This window comes from Melospiza georgiana, chromosome 2 (genome assembly GCF_028018845.1).
Source record: "Melospiza georgiana isolate bMelGeo1 chromosome 2, bMelGeo1.pri, whole genome shotgun sequence".
Classification (NCBI taxonomy): domain Eukaryota; kingdom Metazoa; phylum Chordata; class Aves; order Passeriformes; family Passerellidae; genus Melospiza; species Melospiza georgiana.
The window spans coordinates 26,393,362-26,410,371 of record NC_080431.1 but is presented as its reverse complement, the minus strand read 5'-3'; the positions used below and the strand labels follow the sequence as shown (position 1 = coordinate 26,410,371).

General features: G+C 37.5%; 1 protein-coding gene across 1 annotated transcript; it reads left to right on the top strand.

Annotated features, from left to right (window-relative positions):
* Window positions 1–2,202: 2,202 nt before the first annotated feature.
* On the top strand, window positions 2,203–14,674 carry LOC131080683 (interleukin-5 receptor subunit alpha-like). The gene is made up of 10 exons (XM_058019156.1): window positions 2,203–2,305; window positions 2,632–2,786; window positions 2,921–3,068; window positions 3,623–3,731; window positions 3,820–4,007; window positions 6,026–6,162; window positions 7,667–7,811; window positions 10,951–11,038; window positions 12,208–12,295; window positions 14,552–14,674. The coding sequence occupies exons 1-10, from the start codon at window positions 2,203–2,205 to the stop codon at window positions 14,672–14,674; spliced, it is 1,284 nt and encodes a 427-aa protein (XP_057875139.1).
* The last annotated feature ends 2,336 nt before the right edge of the window (window positions 14,675–17,010 follow it).

Genomic DNA, 17,010 nt, shown 5'->3' with positions numbered 1-17,010 from the left:
ACAGGTTTTGTTCCCTCCTGGTCACTTTGGGTGCAATTATGCTGCAGTGCTTTCACTTTACTGTTTTTTGTGGACTAATTAATTGTATATAAACATAAGAAATACCCTGTGGGGTCAGCCCAGCTGTTCTTCTGCCGTTCTGCCTGCAGCAGTGAGAGCAGGAGATGTTACTCAGAAATAATCCCCAACTCTGGCCACCTCCTGCAGCCCATTCCATAAGCTTTCCCCCAGCACCTAGAGCTGCTGAATTAGGGATGTGAGCTTGTGCATGCACCTCTAATAGTTTTTCTGGTAGCTTTCCATGTACCTGTTTTCCATGCCTGTCCCTGGTGCTGTTTGCAGCCCGCTCTCCCTGTCCAGCCTCGCAGCGCCGGTGGGACAAGGTGCCCGTGTTCACTGCACGCTGAGGGCAGAGGCGCCTCTTAGTCCTGCACTAAAGGCACTCCTAGGAGCAGCTCACCTTGGGGGAACAGCACTGCTCTCACCTGAAATGCCTTTCTTTGACTCAGGTTGGTTGGCTTTTTTCTAAGTTTTTTCAGACTTTAAAAGTCTTGATTGTCTGCCCCTGTGTGTCCTGTCTCAAACCATAAATGCGTTTATATTGCTGCACAAATTATGTCTATTTTTGTTTCCAACACCAAAAGTTGTTGCTACTGTAAGATTTATTTTGTTCCTTTTCCTGTTCCACATCCCCTTTTGACGTGTGTTTTAAAAAAAATCATGTTAATATAAACCACAGGTATTTTAACTTGCGTAGTGTTTTCCATCCTCATTTTCCATTTCTGCTAATTTAAATAAAGTACTTACATGTTCCTGGGACTGTTTTTGATTTCTCCATTCCATGGAGAGGGATGAGTCACTATGTGTTGAATAGTAAACCATCAAAATTTCCTTGTTTTTATTTTATATTTTTCCTGACTTTTCCCTCTTACCACACACCATACTGTTCTAAGAGCACAATTAATGGCACAGCTCACCCCTTCCCTCTCCAGACAATTAGAATTTTTTGAATTGGCTTCTTACCTGGGCACACCAAGGAGGAGAATTTACTCTTTTTTTGTCTGGCCATGTGCATAGTGTGACTGGCACAGTAGAGCTGCTGCTGGTGCTACAGCTGAGATCACTCCAGAATGAACAGAATGGGGAAACCTCTGCCTCACAGCTTTCTGTTATGGTTTTTTCACAGCACTTCATAAACAAGGGCAGAATTCCTTAAGTGGTCTCTTTTTCACTGCATTGTGATAAAATAGCATTATAAATTAATCTGTATATGCATGTAATTTTAAGTGTATGTGTATTTCTTTTTTTCCAGGAAACCTCATTGTAGATTTTCCTCATGTGCTGAACATTCACACATTTTCCTCTACATGACCAGTGCCACTTATTAGTCAATGTATTGTGAACCTTTTGATATGGCTCCAGGTGCTGATCCCTGGACACAATATGTCTAAGAATTTAAAAGTTAAAACTGTCAGAGCCAAGGTAAATCTGTGAGTGAAAGTCTCTGAACATGGAGGCATATGAACACAGAGTATCAAATGTTTTACATTTAAGCAACCTCTGAAGGAGACTCTTCAGAGAAATAACAATGCTGTCTTGCTAAAACCAACTTTGATCAGTCTGAATCTGTTTGCTCACTGAATTACAAATTTAGCAAACACCTGAAATTCTCTTGCTGATACTTTTTCAAATGGCAGGATTAATCTCTAATGGTTCATATCCTCCTAAACCAGTAACACAAGTCGCAGTCTAGAAAATGACAGTTCTCTGCGGTCACAAGAGGCCAGAGAACACACAAGGAGAGCTGCTGGGCTTAAATCTAGTCATGGTTATGTCAGGTGGGCCCAGCCTAAACACTTGCAGTGTCAGCAGTGTCATATCTGTGCTGCTGGCTTGCAATCAAAGCTGTGCTGTCACTCAGAAGCTGTGCTCTAGGGCACACGTTCTCTCTGGCCCCCAGTCAAAGAGTGGGCTCAGTACAAACATCCTGGCAACAGCAGGCACCAGTCAACAAGAGCTGTCAAAGAAATGCCATTTCATATTTACCTTTTGTACTCTAGACACCTTTTAAGCATCTAGGTGACCCTTTCCTAATATTTCACAGGTGCAAAATGAAAACAGCATGTTCTAAGTACTTTTTCAACCAAGCTTGGAACTGAAGAGTCCCCAGTTCCTTCAGACCTGTGGCCCAAAACATTTGCTATGGCATGTGTGACAGTCATTCATGTCCTGCTGATATTGAGCTTTTTCCAACATAAGAAACTGTTTTCCACAGTCCTGGCAAGTGGAAAAGAAGACATAAAGGGTAAGTAGCCTATTAACAGTTCATCCTATGCTAACCTTGCCAGATCTCTAATCTGAACTTGTCAAGGCACTTTCTATGGCCCATAGGGAGAAACAGAGACCTGCAGTAGGGGAGGTGTCCAAGACAGGCAAAAGTGAATCAATTAATTTTGAGAGCTGCAAAGAGCAGCATGATTCCCATTGCTGAAAGTCATATTCAGCAAAGCTCAGAAATTCCTGCTCCACACAAGAGCAGAGGTCCTGACAGAGCTACTGGGCATGCAAGCCTTGCTGAGAGACAATTCCTTAGTGTACACAGTGGGTGATCCTCTCTCTATGTAATTGCAGATGCACTTAGGCTGCATAATGTTATGTGGGCCACCAAGGATGATTCAAGAGTCATTTTGTCCTGGAACAACAACCTGACAAAAGAAGAAACCAAGAAATACACCGTGAAGTATATTTTGAGTTATAAGTTCTTCAATACCACTAAGGAGAGGAAAGTAAGTTCTTCAGAGGTTGCACATAGTGTAAAGTGAAATAATATATTGTATTATTCAGTAGATGAGTTTGCATAATTTCCCTTTCAATACTTAGAACTGTCTATCTTCATGGAGTTTCTTCTTCCTCCTCCTAGGAAAGACTGCAGGAGAAGGAAAAGATAATACATCTTCAATTACACTCTGGTTTTAATGCTAAAGTTAAGACACAACTTTTTGCAAAAGAAACAGAAGACATAATTAAGGAGAGTGACTGGACAGAACTTACTTACAAGGCACCTCCAGGTCAGCTATTTCCTGCTTGTTGTTAGGACATCCAAGCATTTATGATAATTTCCTGTCTTGGAGAATTTCTGAAATCTCATTATTATCTTCTGCTACTTTTTTTTTTTTTTGGAAAAGACATGTTAAGAATATGGTTCATAATACCTTGAGATATTGCAGAATTATTTCCTTTATTAGATATGTTCAGATTCAGAAAACTCCAGCTCTGCTGAGCAAGATGTCAGTATGACCCAAACCCTCTTTTCATTTTCCCTAGGAACTCATGTATCATAAAGATTGCCTTCTGTATCATATGATTTCAGCAATTCTTAAAAGATCAGAGATTTTAATTTATTTTGAAGTGGGTTAGTAAGGCTTTGGTGTCAGTAGTAAATATGCATCCCAATTTTCACAGTCTACAAAGCAAAAAGACCTATTTTTTCTCAGAATGTATTTTTTCATGCTTCTAGAAATAAGCCAATATAATGGGTTTGTAAAGGCAACCATCATGTTGTTATTAGGAAATCAATGTACAATCAACATGACTCTTTCTTTTTACCATTTCTTTGTTGCAGTTTACATTCAGAATCTTTCATGCATCATATATAACATTTCTTTTTTCAATTGCACCTGGCACATCAAAGCAGAAGCTCCCGAAGATATCCAGATCTTTACCTCATACAGGTAAAGGATGTTTAGCAAAATAAGTATGAAACCATGATTTTGGACCTAAGTCTTGGATTTAAAAAAACCTTCTATTTCCTTCTCAAAGACATGTAGGAAAGGTTTTTGCATGCCAGCAATACATAAAAAATGCAAGGAAGAAAAATATTGGATGCTATATGAAAGAAATACATTTCCAACCATCAAGGAAAATAAATTTAAACATAACTGTGAGAAATTTGAGAAATAGTTCAAGAGTATTGTCTTATTTCAAAGCTTTCACACCTCAGAAAATAGGTAAGTATTGTCTATTACTGTATATTATGAAAATTTTATTTATTGGTTACTTCATGAAAAGCAAAAAAGGTGTGACATAGTCATAATATTAATTCCAACTATTTAGGCATTCATCTTAGTGTGAATGTTGCACAAAGATTAAACAAAATGGATTAGGAATGTAGACTTTTTAATTTTTTTGTCTGATTTAAAAACCTTGTTTATCTATAATTTTAATTAAAAGATAAGATAGGCTAATGTGAGGAAACTATTTATAACTATTGTACCCTTGTTTCTACAGTTTTTTCTTTTCTATCCTTTTTTTATAGTGCTGAGCAAGTGTGATTAAGAAAAAAGAACATAAATAGTCACAAGTCTCACTTATAACCTGAATTTAAGAATATGAATGTTCTCAAACATTAGTAGAATTTTTATTTATTTTTTAAGTTAAAAATATCTTGGCAGTTATTTTTAATTATCAACAGTTTTGAATGATCATATAAAATTACTTTTCCTAACTTCTCTGGGAACTTTGAATTAATCTCATGGGTAAGAAATTCACCTGCAATTTAGCAAAGATTGCAGATTCAAATGCCTTTTAAGTCTTTAACATGTTGATTGTCTTCCAGACCTGTAACCTGGGAATTAGTCATAGCTCAAGGGATCATAAAAATATAATTTAAAACTCTAAATATTTATTCTGAGTTAGATCTTATCTAACCTTTTCTAAGACACTAAAATTGTTTGCTTTACCTAAAGCATTACACTGCAATCAGAGGCAACTATAATCTGATATATGACAAAAGGAAGAAATGAAATTGCTGCCTTTTCTTGACATCCTTACAGAGGGGAGAGTGGTCTGGCAGCAGTATTTTAGAGACTAAGCATAGAACCTCTGCTTCTTCCTCTTGTCATGGCTCATGTCTCTTCAGGGCTCATGGTGTGCCCCCACCCTCGAAGGCTGCTGGAGCAAGCACAGCAGCTGCAGGGACCCGTCCTGCTGCCCTCACCCTCTCTGGCTTCTCTCACAGTGCCGCCCTGCCATCCCCAGACCTCACTGACCCCGTCTGCAGAAACTTGCCAGGCACTTCTGCCTCTGCTGGCAGGGATTTTTCAGAAAACTCCAGCTGGAGATCTTCCTTTCATAGAAATGCAGCAGCAGCTGAGAAGGACTGAGGATGCCTGGGTACTGAGCACACACTCAGCAGCAGTGCTCTAACACTTGCCACGCTAAAAAATAACTATAGGCTTGCTTATATGAGTCCAGATATAAGCTGAATATATATATGAGCTGAAATCCTGGGGCCTCAAATGTCCAACACTGTACTTCCTCCATAGCAAGTGCTTGCTTGCTCCTCTGCAGGAGAGAGAAAGAGAGATAATTCTTAAGCATCTGCAGAAATCTTCACATATTGAATCTGACAATTCTCTGGGCAACAGGCTGTTGTGGGAAATTGTGGATGCCCCATCCCTGGAAGTGTTCAAGGACATGTTCAATGGAGGTTTGAGCAACCTGCTCTAATGGGAGGTGGCCCTGCCCATGCAGGGGATTTGGAACTAGGTGATCCTTAAGGCCCCTTAAAACCCAAACCCTTCTAAGATTGTATGAAGACTTTATAAGTGTCCCCACTGCAACCCCTCTCTGAGAGAAGAAATTCCATTTTTTAAAAGTAGTAATACCAGGACTGAGGGTAGACAAAACACATGTATCCTACACGACATGGAGCCAGTAGCAGACTCAAGGTCTCCTCTACACCAACACTGACTCTGGAGAGGGCCTTCTTCTCCTTCCCTCTTTCTGCCTTTCCTAGAAAGATACATGGGAAACCCCAACTATGTCTCTTTATTTTGAGGTACTTACTGAACAGCAATTTCAAAGAAAATGTGTCACTCACTGGAATGTTTTTGCGTGTGGCAAACTCCAAAACACTCAGCTGTGTATTTTAAGGACTGATGTATTTTCATTTGTTTTACATCTGTTTAAATACAAGAAAGAGCATGAGGTACAGAAGGTCTCTCTGCACTCTTTTATTTTTCAGAGAAGCTGAACCCGCCAATCAATGTCTCAGTTTCCCTCGAAAACAAAAGTATTAAAATTCATTGGAAGCCTCCACCTACTATTGGTTCAGCAAGGAAAAAGTGTTTTTTGTACCAGGTGAAAATAACAGATCATAAGGTAATCAGCTTTCCTGGTAGTACCCTTAGTTTGTACAACATAACTTCCACAAAAACAAGGCATTCCTCAAACTTAACAGAATTTAATCTCAAACAAACTTGAAAGAAATCCCTTTGTCTTTAATAAATAATACAACTTGTCTTTCTGATAAAAATGAAAAATCAATATATTTTATGAAATCTTTCAGAGTCAGGCTTGCATTGAATGAAGTTGAAGGTTTTGTCTTCTATATTAAATTTGAATCGTACATTATTATCACATAGACTGTATTGACTTTTTTTGTTATAGAAAAAGAATATTGTCTCAAAGTTAGGAAAGATTGTCAAGTACCATGGAAAACAAGATTAGAACTTGAAATTCTGTTTAATTCTGAAATCAACAAGCCAAAACTCGGTAATAAGGAAAATCCTATGATTAGGAAATTCAGGTCAAATATGTCAACACAAAATAAGGAATTAAAATATAGGAGTCATCACAGAAGAAAGAAGGCCTGTGGATTGCATTGAACCACAAACTGAGTCAATCATTCTGTGTTAGGCAAAGGTCAAATGTTATTTAAGTGTATATGACCAGCATGTCACATGTAAGATGCAGGTTGTGACTAACTTGCCCGTTTAGATGCTGAGTTTCCCCTGAAGTTTCATATTGTGCTTTGGGTGCTACAAAATATTAATAGACACCAGAACTGGAAAAGCCTTAAAGGGAACAGAAAGAACTGACATGGTGCACAGAGTCAAATCCACACCACATCAGCCAGTATGAAGAGAACAGATCGTGCTTTCCTAACACCAAGGAAGCAAAGATTCCATGTTTCTCCATGTATGAGATTCATACTTTCTACTTCTTTGCAGCCTTTTAACATCACTTTTAACTTCCACAAGCAAGAGTTTTCTCTCTTTCTTATTACTTCTAAAATTTCCAACATTGTTTATTTATAGAAGTTTGCTTCAGTATTTAAAAGTGGTTAGGGATTATTTAAAGATCCATCTTCTTTAAATTCCACCACTCCATGTTTGGACTTGATCTTTTGAAGTGATGTTCTTTTTTTTTTTTTCATAGGCACAATTAAAGATATTTCAGGATAGCCACAAAAACAATGGATATCCTTCAGGTGAAAAATGAAAGATTTTATTCTAACAGAGAAGCAAGTGTAGCAGACTACCCACACCAAAATCTTGAAACTTGCAGTTCCATAGTTACAGTGTTCATCCTATATGTGGTGTGATAAAAAATGAAAGGGGAATCAGAGTTTTCAAATTCCTAATGTCCTGACATAAATTATACCTCCTTGCATCTTGTCAATTCCAGTCTCTTTTCATGTTCAGTTCTGAGTTTTAACACACATCAGATGAGAGTCAATTGTATCTAGACATAAGAACTTGTTCTGAAAATCTCTTCCTACTAGTTAGAGATGCAAATAGTAGTATTTGACATCCCTAGTTTACATCTGTTTGAACTGCAATGCAAAATATTTTAAAACAATCCCCCAAACCTCTCTTGATAGATTGCAAATGTCACTGCAGAGAACTATAAGTATCCATTTCATAAGCCAGCAAAAAGATGTGCAGCACAAGTGAGGGTAAAGAAAGAGATTTGCATAGCAAACAAGATCTGGAGTGAATGGAGCGAACCAGTGTTTATTCATGATGGTAAGTTATGTACTTGCTACTCATTGCTGTTTTCATGAGCTATGTTATTGCCATTCAGGATATTTACTTCATTACTGCCTCTCTTTTGCTCCAGGCTGGTATTGGGGCATAACTGTACCTGGGGGTCCATGGCACACACCAGGCTCACACAGCTCTGCTGTAGGGAAGCAGAGTCCTTAGTCTGAGCTCTAATTCCCTGCTTTTTACAGAACTGCTGTCCTGACTCTTGACAGCCTTTAAGAAAGAACAATGGTCAGCAGCTGACTAGGTCCTTACACCATCATCCCTCCACCCTGTTGCCTTGCCCTGCAAAGGACGGCCCACACATCTCTAAAAATACTTTCAACTGGAGTTAGTAAGCCAAGAAATCCACAAAAGTCCTACCATTCATCAAACCATATAGTCTTTAAGGACTAAGGCCAAAATGTCACTTATTACACTGGTGGAATAATTTCTTATCTGACAGAATAGGAAATGGTTTAACTCTTATTTAAATTTATGTGCTCTGGCCCCAACATCTCACTTGAGCACAAAGTAAACAAGAGCATTGCAAAAGCAAAGTAAACAAAACTACTACAATACTTTTCCTTCAACCTCTATAAAGAAAACCCCTAACACTGGTGTGCTTTCCATGATGAGAAAAATGTCTCCACATGCAGAAGCTTTCTACCATCAGCTTAAGCAGAGGGGAAGTATTACAGTGGTTTGAGGCTGTATTTATAAAGAAAAACTTGTGTGTCAGCATGCAAAAAAAAGCACAGTACTATGGGTAGTAAAACAAAACAAGGTGAGTGTCATTATTTAATAAAACAGACTGTATTTTGGAATAGGTCCTATTGATCTTTGAGCTTCAAATCCCTATTTATCTGAGGACAGGAAATGCCAGGCGAGATGTTATATTTTTGCACATGTGGTGCAGCAGTTTCCCTCCTTCCTACTCAGGAAGAATCAGTGGTTTTTATAAAATTAATATATGGAGTTATTCCATTGGAGGGTCAGGTGCTCAGCCAAATCTCTTTACATACCTCCTTTCATGCTGAGACAAATTTTTCTGTCCATTTTACTTTGGATTCTGTGGAAATTATTCTATCTGCTTCTAATTGGAAGCATGTATAAATGGACACTATGCAAGTAACCTGAATAAAAACCATCCATTCAATATTTTTTTTAATGTGTCAATTTTTCTGGAGTTACAGGATCTCTTTCTACTGAAATTCTTGAAGAGGCATAGCATGACCTGCTTTCTGTTTGCTTCTCCTTGACATTCCACTGTTTCATCTAGGAAATGTGCAACATTTCTTTAAGAATGCATTTTAAAAAGGCATTTTAGCCTTAATTAAAAAAAAAAGCTGAAGCATCAAAATGAAATAACATAATTCAAAACATAACTAAAATATTTGTTCTGAAATGTTCCTTTGACATGAAAAGAATTTGCTAATTTTCTCATGAGGAAAACATTAATTCTCCTTTGGAATTAGCATATGCCCTCAAAAAAAATCTTCACAATTTAACCTGAACTGAGCTGTTTACTATAAAAACCTTCTGCTAAAAAAAGAAATGTTTAATCAGCTTTATTCATATGTAGAAACTTGAAATAATTGGTCTAATTTTTAGAGCTGATGAGCATTCACAGATCACTTTGAAGTTTGTAGTAATTCAGAAGTGTTCTGCATTTTTGCAAACCAAGCCACTAGTTTTGGTTTCAAAGTTCTGTTATTTCTGTCAAACTTAAAGCATTTGCATCTGAAAAAAAACAAACCCACCAAGAAATGGTGTACCCAAAAGAATTTATGTGCTTCTTTTTCTTGCTGCTCTCCAAAATGCAAGAAGTAAGAAAGCAGGAGAAGCAAACCCCTTTGTGGTTCAGCTGATGATAAGAACAGGACTTCCTCTTCTTCTGGGTGTGTGCACAATGTAGGGTTAGCAGAATGATGCAGAGAAATTACCACAAACTCAAAAAAAATTCTACTACACAGTCCAGAGGTGGTTCAGAATAAGTTTTCTGAGCCCTCATCTCAGACAGCAAGAAGAAAGTAACTTCCTTTTCATCTTAAAGTGAATAAAGAGTAGTTTTGTACTTTAAAGAAGATAAGACATGTTCTTATAAGTTCTACCCACAAGTTTCTGAGTTTTTTTCTTGGTTTCATATGAAATTTGTGGAAATAAATGGGTTCAAACTCAGAACTTTTATTCTTTTATACTTTGATTTTTAATCTAGATTGATCCTAACACCACTGGTTAACTGGCCTCAGACTATAAATATTTTAAGAGCTGTCCTTGTCTGTTTTTCTTCAAAATACTTAGTTAAAACTGGTCCAAACTATTTGTGGTTCTGAAGCTAGATATTAAACAAGAAATAAAATTTCCCAGAAAATATTTCTGAGTCAACCAAATACATTGCTATTTTGGGTATTTTGGAGGAAGAAATGCAAGGTACAGAGTAGTAGTATTTGTTGAACAATATAAATATGTATTGATGCCATTTCTTTAGGACTATGCCAAGCAGGGTCAAAAAGGTAAGTATAATAGAAACCAAATGCTGCTTCTTGAATCAAAAAGAATATTTTGCTCGACAAAATGCTTTTATTTTTATCTTGCCTTAAATCAGTTACAGCTGTGAAGTGGTGAGGAGGCAGAAGAGGGGGACCCATGGTGTGTGGAGATGGGAGCAGCAGCAGTAGGAGCCCAGGAGCAGCAGCAGAGGTACCAAGAGCAGATGGACAGAGGGTTTCATATCCAGAGGGATCAAGGCTGTGTGGAAATATCCAGTGGCAGGACAGGCCATGCCCAGGATATGAGACCAGAATTCCTGGAAAAGAAGGGAATGGAATGAAGCAAGAGGAAGTACTGGACAAAGACAGCAGCAAGGCTGAGGGCTAGAAGGAGGAAGGGGAGGAAGGAACAGTGCTGAAGTCAGAAGCCCTTTTCCCCTAAAAAAATCTCCAGGAAATGTTTCTTTAAATCTGTGACAGTTCAGGAATAGAGCAATATTTATGAGTCCATGTGCAATTCATCAATTTATTAACTATCCTAGCCTCTCCCATTTAATTAACATTACTTTTCCCTTTTTTTTTTTTCTTTTTTCTTTTTCCTTTTTCTTTTTTTTTTTTTTTTTTTTCTTTTTTTTTTTTTTTTTAAGAAAAGACAGTGGATATCCTACTGCTAAGCCTCACATTGTTTTGTTCTCTGGTTTTCCTTGGAGGTCTGCTGATATATGCATGTAGAAGGTAGTGTACTATTTTGATGATTGTATAAATTTAAGAGGGGTCAGGATGAGAGTAAACCATATAATGGAAAAAGTCAAACACAGATTTTCTCAAGAAGCAGTAAATTGCTCCTTTCCAACTATTTTTCTAACAAACTAGTGCTTGATGTTATGACCTAGTGTAAGACACTGACACCTGTAATTCTTCTCTCTCAGCTCCTACCACAGTCCCCCACAGATCCAGTCTCACACCCTACTCTCTGATGTATTTCTGCCACTATAAATGACATTTTTTAATCTTACTCTGACAGCTGCCTCTCTATCTTCAGTGTGACTCTGCCCCATACTTTCACACATTCTGCATCAAGGCCACCTCTATTAATCAGACCAGAGATGAACTGCATGTCATGCTGTCCAATTTAATTTCATAATCCATGGGTGTTATGACAGTAGTTTTTCACTCTAAATGGGAGACTTTGCTAGAAATAAAAGGGGAAGTCAGTCTGGTGGAATGAATTTCCTTGGCTGTACTATTAATACCATTAGTAGAGCAAAGTAGAGTAGTGGCCCTGCACCCCCCAGCAGTTAATGCTGCTAACTCTCTCTATGCCACTGCTTTTCTGCCTGGCAACACAGCTTCCCTATTGGCAGCTGCCTATGGCAGCAAAGGCTTTCTTGAACTGAGAAATAAACTTGTCCAGGATAGGAGGATGACTCAAGATACCTTAGTATTTGGAAGGTGCAGTGTGGAAGTGGAGCCTCTATTAAAAGTAAACTTACTATTTAATTAGTGACTAATCATTATTCCTGATTCGTATAAAAGAAATTATCAATTTTTAATTATGGAAAGAGTACATAGGAATAATTTTTTAAGCTACAGACAGAGTGGCATGCCACAAGTTCTCATTTTGCTTGGAAATATTATTTGTGTAGAAATGATAGGTTTTTTAATATGCATCCAGTCCTTTTAAAACTCTTGCAGGTTAGAAACCAGTTAGGCTAAAGAAGAGCTAGTGAAAATGTTGAAAAAACTGTCTCCAGTGAAAGGAAAGAAAAAAAAATTTAAATGGCTTTAGAAATAGTAGATGTCTGCCTTGGAACTGGAATATATATTACAAATACATATTATATTAATGTCTTATCTGTTCCTGCAGACAAGAATAGTAGCGTGCCTGTATCACTGTCTTGCAGGTACAGATGCCTGGAAGTTTTAACCACACCTGTTCCACATCCTTCAAACAATATCAAAACATGGTTAGCAGATGAGACTCACCACCAGGTAGCGTGTCTTGTTTCTCTTTTTTCTCTCACCACACAGACATGCATGACATTACTTGCAATCGGATGGAACAGCACTGCATTTGGAGCAGCATCTAATTAAAACAAAACAAAACAAAACAAAACCCCCCAAAAAAAACAAAACCAAAAAAACAAAAATCAAAAAACAAACAAAAAAAAACCAGAAAAAAAAACCAACCAAACAAAAAAAAAAACAAACAAAAAACAAGAGGGAAAAGGTATGTACAGCATTCGTTGTGAGAACAGAATACCTTGTGGAGGTTACAGGACTGATGTCAGTAGACAGGATGGAGCAAATCCTCAGGGGACTAAAATGTCCCGTGTGCTCCAAGGTTTTTCAGCATATCCCCACTCAGTGGGCCAACATTTTAAGGAGTGATCACCCTGAGTCCCTAAGGAATAGTCAGTTATGGGATGTTATACATGTAAGCATGTCAGCCAGCTATCAAGGGGAACTTTTGGTGACTATCTGCGAGTCATTGGCTCTGCAGCAGCAAACGTGCACATTCTTCTAGCAGGAAGGAGGAGGCTGCACAATGCTTGCAATGTAACCTACCACAGCTGTGCCCCTGCTTCAGGACAAAGCCACAAGCAGAGCTGTTAGCTTTGGAAGAGCTGATGCACTATGAGCTCAGGTGCTTGCTTATCTCATGCCTCATTACAAGTCTTTAGTCAACTTGGCAAAACAAGGACTAAATATTTACAGTATTTGGAGACTATTGTTAATGGAGCTCCTTGGCTTGCACATTCAGTGTTCCTTATTGCTGTCATTGTGTGACTTGCAAGGAAAAATGTGCTAGTCAGGCAGTAGTTTAGATCTGCCTGTGACTCCAGAAAAGCTGAACAGTGAACTGTGTGCTAGAAGGGACAGTAAGATTGCTTCTTACCTGGTTCTGCAACGCATGAGAAGGCACAGGTCATTTCCACCATTATGATTTTTTGGTGGAAAGCACCATTGAAAAAGGAGACTGTAATGAGGATTTTCTCTGATCTGTGTGCTCAAAATATTTGTTCAGAGCCTCAGCAGGATTTCTGTAAATTTTACTCTATCTTGCCTTATATCAAAATATCAAGATCTAGTAGAGCATTCAGCAATTTAACTAATAATTTCCATTGTGTTTCCTTATGCTGCTTTCTTTCCCAGGAGAAAGATGTATGCCTTCCAATATTGTGTTTTGGGGCATTTTTTAATAATATACCTACATCATTGACAGAAATCTCAGTCCAGGAAACATAATTTGAGACAAGAGGAATGGGTTGTTGTGTTTAATCTTATCTTCTCAAAATGAATTTATGGGGAAAATTATGTGCATATTCTATATAAGCAAATGACAAATTAAAAGATTGGAGTGTTTTAAACTTGCACCTGGAGCTCATTCCACAAGCCTTGGGCTGGGTCCCAGAGCAGACTGTGCTCCTCCTCTTCACTGCACTCATCTCAGAAAAGCTCAAGAGGTCCAGAACTGGCCTGAGGCCAAGTCTCATATTCTCAGGATTCAGAACAATTTCTATGATACTTCTGGTCAGTATAATTTGACCAAACTGGATGCTAAAAGTGCCATGTTGACCCTGAGCTCAGCTGGTTAAAGAGTATATTTATCACCTCTTCTGTGCTGAAGTCCTTCTCACCCATTTTTACCAGTAATTGTGAGCAAATTAATTGATAATACCCATTGTGGCTATGAATATGGGCTAGCAGAATAAAGAATCATAACCATCAGCTTTATATTCTGTATCTCCCTTCATGTTAGAACTGTGTAAACTGCTATGTAGAGGTCTTTGTATTCAAAATATAATCACAAAAAAACCTATATTTAATGTTACTGACAGTAAAAGAATTTATTTCTGTCCCTTAACTATTACAAACACTGAATAAACCTTTGACAGAAGACTTCAGCACAGCTGGGGAGTTACTGTCTACATGATAGCAACAAATTTCTGAGACAACACTGTGGTCTTTGGATTCAAGTGATTGTTGATGGCACAATAGTCATATCAGCCTGGAGAGTGACAAGAAATAAAATGAAGGCTCAGAACAACAAAGTAAATTTGCCTGTGAGTAACTTGTAGATTGAGAGAGTAATTAGCATAATCTTTGTATTCCAGTTGCAACAGAGTAAGCAATATATCCTAATCCCAGATATATGCCAAATAAGTTGAGTGCTTGTAGAAATGCACAGAATTTTGAATACCAGTGAATGTGTACTTTATGCATAATGTAATTTTTATCCAACAGCAACATATGTCAATGCAAATGGAGATGAACTCAGAGGTTACTCTGGGAACACCAGAAGAGAACAGAGATGAGAACATTCGACCGCAGAAATGTTTGAAGGAATTCATGTTAGAAGACCTATAGAGATGACATGCCTTTTTTATCTGCATGCAAGTGTACTTTCCCATAAGGTGGACAATATTCCAACAGATCAAACAGCTGATTATGGGAGTTTGTCTAAGCCAAATAACTTCTGCTCTGACAACATGCAACTCTTAAAATTAGCTTTGGATCACAGACACAAAGCAGTATCTTATAGTTTGTGTCTAAAAAACTGATCTTCAGACCAGTAAAATTAGAGTATCTCAGAAAACATGAACTAACATCAAGATACACTTGGGTTAAAATGAAATTAGAGTTAATGTTTCATAATGCTACAATGGCTTCAAAGCACTGTCTGCTAGATCAAGACTTTTTGAAGATTGGCTGTTCATACAAATCTCATACCAGCTATTCAACATCTGATTGAAGTGGTCATGAGAAATGGTGGAAGCAGTAAACGTTTCTGGAAACAGCAAGAGAATCTCACAAGTGATCTCTCAAACTCAAAACAAAACAAAACAAATATTCCTTTCTGAGTCACTGCATTGTGTAAACACACATCAACCAGAAAGGAGAGATATTTGTGAAGACAAGGTCTTTTAATGTTGTGAACTTTGCAGTTGGTAAAATAAGTAAAGTAAGTAAAACAAGAAAACTTTAGACAAGACAAAGAAAACAAAGTTTTCTGCTATATTGTGATTTTTAATATAAGTTTAATTCAGAGAAGTTGTAAGTTCAGAACTGACCATTTTTGCTATTTATTTTTCCCTGTCCTATCAAAGAATATTTCCTACTGATTCCATGAGGTGATGAGCTATGCTAGTCCATTTTCATGTATACAATCAGGGCAGATTATCCCAACTCTTAGCTGGGAGTGTGTTTATTTGACTAGAAGATAATGAAGTGATTTTGCAAGGAAGGTGTTTCTTTTCTGAAAGTGGGAAATACAAATCAATGATGGACATAATTTTCTGGAGGGTTTGGAAGATACCTAAAAATTACTTGCTTTCATTACTGGTAATATTTTTCCATGTCAGAATAATATTGATTGGAACAAATAACAATATAAAAATTTTGTTTGTGCTTTTGAAATATAAAGTTTCTAAGATATACTTTGGTGCTGAGTCTTGATTCACCTAAATGTGTTTTTTGTTTTGGTAAAAAGTCCACAATGGAGAAGATTACACTGTTTCTCCTTTATTATTAAGAATGGTTGGCGACAAGTGGAAAGCTCAATTTAGAAATGTCTGAACAGTAAAAGGTTTATAAATGACTTTTTTTGCTCTCTCTCAATTATGAGATCAATTTGCTCTCTCTCTCATAATTTGAGATCAATTAATGATCTCAAAAGAACAATCAGCTTTAGAAGGTAATGTGGCATTTCCTCTTGCATTGTACTTTTCACAGAAGGTAAGGGTGTTCTTACCTTTGGACACCAGTGCTCTCCCCTCCACACCCGTCAGTCTGATGCCCACACAAATCACCAGGCAGAAGTAAATTGTGGATATCAGGCACTGAGGCAAGTTTCAGAGAGATAACTCCTGGAGTGTCTCCTCTGTCTTGAGTGCTGAGGGGAAAAACCTCAGCCAACATAGCAACTTTTCTTTTGAATGATCAGATAGCATCTCTGTGGGTAGACAATACAATTTATCCCATGATCCAATGTTCAGACATGTCTTCTCAAGAAGAGGGGAAAGAATTCCTTCTTTCTGATAAAAATCATTAGAGGAGGCACTTAGAAAGCATCATGAACTTATTGATTCCTTTCTTGGTGAGGATATAGAATGCATAAAATGAAAAAAATCACAATATAAGTGAGGTAAGAGGGGTAGATGAGAACTACACTGGCCACACACATCTGGAACACAGACTTTATAGAGTGAAATCAGGCCACAGTGAATATTATATTGTTCATTATAATATATATTTTTATACATATATTTTATATAGTTTCAGCTTGCAGTGCTCGAAGTCCTAAAGCAGTGCCAGGATTTAAAATAAGACAGAGAATATAAAGATGAAAGGAATTTTATTATTTTATCTGAAAATACAAGAATTAAATAGAATTTTTCTGATTAAAACTGCTTTTTTACTAGAGACCTTGGTCAATACACAGAGCTTGCCCACATGAACATGATAGCCTCCAGAGACACATCGCATTAAACATTATGATAGTATCAGTTGTATTGAAAATTAATCCCAAAGTGCAAATTTGATAAAACAAAATCCATGATCTGGAACCTTCCAGGAGAATAGTTTGAAGAGGATGATGGGAGTCAGCAAAGCAGCCTTCATCCTCAGGATTCAGCACAAAGTCTCCTCTGGTTACCCAAGGCTGCTACCTGCTCTACAAACAACCTACTTCCAGTCAGAAATGT

What these genes read in the sequence shown, in the direction of transcription:
- LOC131080683 (XM_058019156.1), top strand. Translation starts at nt 2,203, where the DNA reads ATGGCATGTGTGACAGTCATTCATGTCCTGCTGATATTGAGCTTTTTC. An exon ending in ATACCACTAAGGAGAGGAAA is followed by an intron (nt 2,787 to 2,920) that starts GTAAGTTCTTCA and finishes TCCTCCTCCTAG; the next exon opens with GAAAGACTGCAGGAGAAGGA. An exon ending in CAGATGAGACTCACCACCAG is followed by an intron (nt 12,296 to 14,551) that starts GTAGCGTGTCTT and finishes TTTATCCAACAG; the next exon opens with CAACATATGTCAATGCAAAT.